This window comes from Sinocyclocheilus anshuiensis, unplaced genomic scaffold (assembly GCF_001515605.1).
Source record: "Sinocyclocheilus anshuiensis isolate Anshui unplaced genomic scaffold, SAMN03320099.WGS_v1.1 scaffold322, whole genome shotgun sequence".
NCBI lineage: Eukaryota > Metazoa > Chordata > Actinopteri > Cypriniformes > Cyprinidae > Sinocyclocheilus > Sinocyclocheilus anshuiensis.
Window position 1 is genome coordinate 190061 of NW_015542366.1, and position 5794 is coordinate 195854.

Here is a 5794-nt window from a genome sequence, read left to right on the forward strand (position 1 = left end):
GAAGTATCGAAAAAAAAAAAAGAAAGAAAGAAAAAATAATAATAATGTCCATTTTTGCATTTTTCTTTCTTTCTTTTTTTTTTGCTTTATGGCATTCATAACATCACTGAAGATTTTTGAGTTCAGAATTAATTTAGTAATTTAATAAATATCTGTCTTGTCTTCTGTCTCAGTTTAGTTCAGAATTATATATATATATATGTATATATATATATATATATCATCAAGTCTCAGCTCACCCTCAGATTGATTGGAACCCATTGTTATCCATTCATTTGCTGAATTCAAAATGACATCCTACAAAATAGCATGAGATTAGTGAAAATAATTCTGCATTAATGTTTTCCTCTTATAAAGACTAGGCTAAAAAACTTCTCTGTGGTTGTAAATCATTGAAGACACAGTAAAACTCACCCTCTGATATCTGCTGCTTGGTAAAGCCTTGCAATAGTTGTTAATGTGAGTAAGTGAGTGAAGTCTGCATGTCATGTTGCACTGTGGTTGGTTGGCTATTTTCACATTGCCTATCAGCAGCCTCACACAGGAAATGCTCTTCAAAATCTCACACCTTTTCAGAATTTTCAGCCAAAAAAAAAAGTCCTAATAAACAAAAAAAGACTAGACAAAAATCCAGTGAGCGTATTAAATTTATTAAACATCAGTATGGTTTTCACCTGTCCATGATGGCATCTTTACCCATTCAAATCTTATTTGCAAATTTGCAGAATTGTAATGGAAATGTTTTAGTAGAAATAAAATAATTCACCAAATGACCACAAGAGAGCAGTAAAGTGTTCTGAGTCTCAGCTTAACCTTGCAAAAGGGACTGTGGCAATACCATGGTACAATGATGTATCAGGAGGTAGTACCCCGGTGCTGAATTATTACCATTTTCTTCTAGTTTGGTAGTAGCATGCAGTTTGGATGTTTTAAATAATTTGTTCAGTTTTTTTTTTTTGTTTTTTTTTGGCAAAATCTTAAAACTCGGCAATCTATAACAATACAATTAAAATAAAAATTAATATATAATTATAATAATTATATCTAAAAAAGCTAATTAATGTTTAATCTATACTAATCATATATGATTTATGTATATGTAATTTGTGTATCATTTTATTAACAGATTGCATATGCATAATGTATATTCCACAAATTAAGAAATTTGGTACTGTATGTCTTTTAGAGTTAGATGTATGTGTTTGAGGGAGACATGTATATGTAAACTTGCTTGTGTTGGAAAGAATGTTTTTTCACATTGTGATATTAATAAATGCTAACAGACAGTCTTGTTGACCACACATGACCTTTTATTGGCTATATCCACAGGTTTCAACTGACAATCATTTCTGTATAGGTGCAGTAAAGGACTACAAGTTAGTAAAAAACACGGTTTTCTTGTTTAAGAAATTATAAATGATGTGGCAGAAGGCCTTAAACAAAGTGACTTCTCAGTACAATTTGCCATTGAAACTCACAGGTAAGAACCAATAGTCATCACTCCGAAATCTGATGTGTGCTTTTATGATTCGGCAAACAGGCTGATCGCTGTCTGCTCTACGTCTGTGACCACAGCAAAATGTATAACTATTGCACTGATGCAAACTCTGTGGTAATGTGTGCCATAGTGGCTGTTTCATTTTGCATTTCACAGATCATGAAAGCAAGCTTCCCTATGAAGTAATCTCTGTCATGCTCTTATCTTATCAGTAACAGCCCTCAGTGTTTTATTGTTGTTTCCACGAACCAGTTCTCAGAAAAGTCACCGTGAAGAACTGTTCATCAGAAAAACAAAATAGAGATAAACCCTTTAATAACTGCTGTTAAGCATCTGCTTTGAGGTTTTGTGAACAGACAATGCCATCCTTCACATTAGTACAGTAACTAGGGGGGCAAAATGATGACCGTTCCTCTGCTTGTATGGGTTTCTTTTTACTTCTGCAATTTTTTATTTGACCTACTTGATGATCTTTGTGCTGTTTATGTCTGGGTCTAATATTGCATCACCTCATGCAGTCTGCCCAAGCAGATTTGGCCATTAAATAATACCATCCACATACAACATATAGTACAGAAAATTAGCCTTTCAATTCTAGTTTCATTCAATTCTTTAGGTTCTGGAAAAGTTTGTCTTTACCTCATGGCATCGACATGAAATACAACAATTTTATATTCAGTCCAAACTAATATGAAACTGTTGGCAGGGTAGAGGAGAAAAGAACATGCAGGCGGTTTTAACTTATTTGACATACCAGTTATCATAAACACTCATCTGACATGAAATGAATCCTTTTTATACATTTCAGTAAATTATGTGTTGTGACTGTGAAAAGCGTTACAAACAAAGGGACAATTTAGTTGGTCAGAAGTAATAATTAAAATAAAATAAACAATCAAAAACTCATACTCATACATGTTTTTTATTTTTATATTTCATGCTAAATTTGAAGGCATAGTTTAAAATGTAAGACATGTCTCTGCTAAAAATGTTAAGTCAATAAAGAGGCAAAATCCTTCAGCCCTTTAAGATATATTGTTGTTGTTTTTTTATGAAATGTCATGGAGGACCAAAGTATGAAAATGTTGTTTCCAACAACATCAAGGATGTCAGACTGTCTGTGGTGACATGTCATGTAATGTTGTTTTATTGTCTCTTGCTGAACAATACTTTGTGCTGATTGGGCGTGATCTTTATCATCATCATCATGGCTGTATGCGCAGAGAGACTAGAAAGAATGTGGCCTACAATCTTTTCGATGGCTAATGTAATTATTACAGTTATCGCTAGATACACTCTATCCTACAGTTTATGAAATCAAGAGACTCTTAATGTAAGTCAGTGAGACCAGAAACAAGGCATTATGTTTAACGTAAATCAGTGGTGGTCTTTCTTTTAATAAATACTTTATATTTTGCTACTATGCCATGATGAACGACTGTGCAACTATCAGCATTTGCTTCACCTCACACATACAGTACACATATCCATTACAGGACCATTCACATACAAATCAATAAGCTTGATTGAGTGTTTATCATCATGTATGGTTGAACTTACTGAGGTGAAAAGGATGATGCCCTGACAGTTTTCTTATCAGAATAATAACAAAATATCACATACAACATTCAGCTAATGGCTAATCCAAAAATGTAAACATCAGAATCCCACCTTCGAGCAAAATTCCAAGAGACTCTTAATGTAAGTCAGTGAGACCAGAAACAAGGTATTATGTTTAACGTAAATCAGTGGTGGTCATTTCTTTTAATAAATACTTTATATTTTGCTACTATGCCATGATGAACGACTGTGCAACTATCAGCATTTGCTTCACCTCACACATACAGTACACATATCCATTACAGGACCATTCACATACAAATCAATAAGCTTGATTGAGTGTTTATCATCATGTATGGTTGAACTTACTGAGGTGAAAAGGATGATGCCCTGACAGTTTTCTTATCAGAATAATAACAAAATATCACATACAACATTCAGCTAATGGCTAATCCAAAAATGTAAACATCAGAATCCCACCTTCGAGCAAAATTCTGGATAGAAAATGTTATTTAAAAAAAAAAACAGCACATATTTTTCTAAATCCCTCCTCCCTACATAGATCTATCTGCTGCAGATCACTAACTTTGGTTTGTTAACTGTTTGATAAAAACAGTACAAAAAATACTGCTGCATAAAAAAAAAGTTTTCACATGAAAATTGCACAGCATAATTTTTTTTCAAATCGGTTTCTTCCTCAAAATAAAGAGCTGGTATTATAAGTGTTCCCACAGTTGCTGAAAGGCACATCTTTCTTTCTCGCTCTCTCTCTTATTTTTACTTTCTACACTTTCCCAAAAAACTACAAATTACACTGCTGCACTTCTAATCCAGTTCTATATTATTTATACCGTCAAGTCATCTGACCTTGCCCGACTGCTGGCCTTACTCAGGCTGCTGAGTGGTCTCGTGTCTTCTATCGTCTCGCTGGCTTCCACATCTGCTTCGATGGCCAACTCGTCCTCATCTTCATCCCTGCTTACAACTCCTGCTGCTGCGCTTGGTCCTATCACGGTCATCTGGGCGTAGGAGGGCAGTGTTTCATCATACACCTTAGACACGTCTTTCTTTGGTGTGGTCGCTTCATCCGTTTTCTCCTCAAATGGCTCGTACGGAGCCGGCAGCCGCCCAGCCTCCATTCCCCCTACCTCAGTCAGGAGGAAGAAGTGCGATGTGGCTTTGTCCTCCTCCAGCAACTTATAGCCTTTGGCTTTCTGGATGGAGGAGGACACTATGGAAGGCAAGGCCTTCTCGGACGCTCCTGGTCCCTCAACTTGCGGCCGCACGGGTTTACGGAACACAAAGTGGATCTTTTTCAGGCCCAAATGGCTGATTTCCACAAAGTTGAGGAAAAGTGAGACACAGGCCACAGCTAACATGAAGATGATGAACACGGTTTTCTCGGTAGGTCTTGAGACAAAGCAGTCAACCGTGTTTGGGCATGGCCAACGGCTGCATTTGTAGAGTGGCAAGATTCGGAAGCCGTACAAGTAGTACTGGCCCACCACAAAGCCTACCTCAAAGAGAGTCTTGAAGATAATATGGCAGATATAGGTCCTCAAGAGAGTGCCCTCTAGACGGAACTTCTTGCTGCCCTTTGTGCTCATCTCCTTGGCCGTACGGACGCTTCCCTGATCGGGCGCGATTGGTAGCCTCTCCTCGTTCAACTCTTGCTGCCTGTTAAGCTCAGCCTCCTCCCGTTCCTTGCGCTTCTCCTCCATGTGTACGTGGTGGACAGCGTGGCCCACGTACACCAAAGAGGGTGTGGAAACAAAGATGATCTGGAGCACCCACAGGCGAATGTGCGAGATGGGGAAGGCCTCGTCGTAGCAAACGTTCTCGCAACCCGGCTGCTGCGTGTTGCACATGTAATCCGATTGCTCGTCGCCCCACACGAACTCCGCAGCCGTGCCCAAGATGAGGATTCGGAAGATGAAGAGGACCGTGAGCCACACCCTACCGATTACCGTCGAATGCTCATTTACTTCCTCGAGGATGTTGCCCAAAAAACTCCAGTCACCCATGGTTGACTGTCAGCACTGCGGAGCAAACAAAAGATATGTTTAAAAGTGGGCAGAGATGCGAAATGTTTTTTGCATTGAAAATTTAGGAATAAACTTGATGTAGATTGCCCGCAAGCAATGTTGGAATGGTGAACAGTAAACTGTCATTATGTTAGTGATAGAATTAATTAATCACATTTGCAGCATTATCAGATAACCATCTAGAGTTAGAAAGATAACCAATCCAAGCAATCACATTTTAGATTTTTTCACCCCGTCTAAAAACTCTCAAAAAATGTCACATCCGACTATTAAAAAAAAAGACCCCAAATTCACTACAACTGAATCAAATGCATAGGTCCACGCCAAAGGTAGAACAAACAGCAATACAGGTAAAAAGTATAAAATAGGCAACTTGCCACAGTAAGAGCTCCAGAGTATTTGTGTTCCCCTTCCCTTGGCACACTGTGGTGTGAAGTGAACTTTTTGCTCTCTGGTTCCCACCTATGGCCTCCAATCCTTGTCGCCCGAGTGAGCAGAAGTCAATGAATGCAGTCTGATGGTTGGTTTTTAGTTTGCTGCAATATTTAAGCTGGGAGCCAGACAGCCTTTATTCAGAGGGCGACGCATGGTGACACGTAGTACAATAGGATTCAAAAACACAAATGGGAACATATGTGACACTGGCATTGGGAAAAGGGCAATTGTAAAAGTGTAAACTTGACATGGTGCA

General features: G+C 38.2%; 1 protein-coding gene and 1 long non-coding RNA gene across 2 annotated transcripts in view; one reads left to right on the forward strand and one right to left on the reverse strand.

Annotated features, from left to right (window-relative positions):
* Nucleotides 1–2365, forward strand: part of LOC107692114 (uncharacterized) — a 14574-nt gene extending 12209 nt beyond the window's left edge. Inside the window, exon 3 of the long non-coding RNA XR_001634616.1 lies at nt 1369–2365. This is a non-coding gene — a long non-coding RNA (uncharacterized LOC107692114). The remainder of the gene's footprint in view (nt 1–1368) is intronic.
* Nucleotides 2366–3699: 1334 nt separating this feature from the next.
* Nucleotides 3700–5587, reverse strand: LOC107692191 (gap junction alpha-8 protein-like). Its single transcript, XM_016491152.1, has 2 exons — nt 5481–5587; nt 3700–5097 (listed from the first exon to the last, which is right to left on the reverse strand). Exon 2 carries the CDS (start codon nt 5080–5082, stop codon nt 3904–3906), a length of 1179 nt encoding a protein of 392 aa, XP_016346638.1. The 5' UTR covers nt 5083–5097; nt 5481–5587; the 3' UTR covers nt 3700–3903.
* Between the last annotated feature and the right edge of the window lie 207 nt (nt 5588–5794).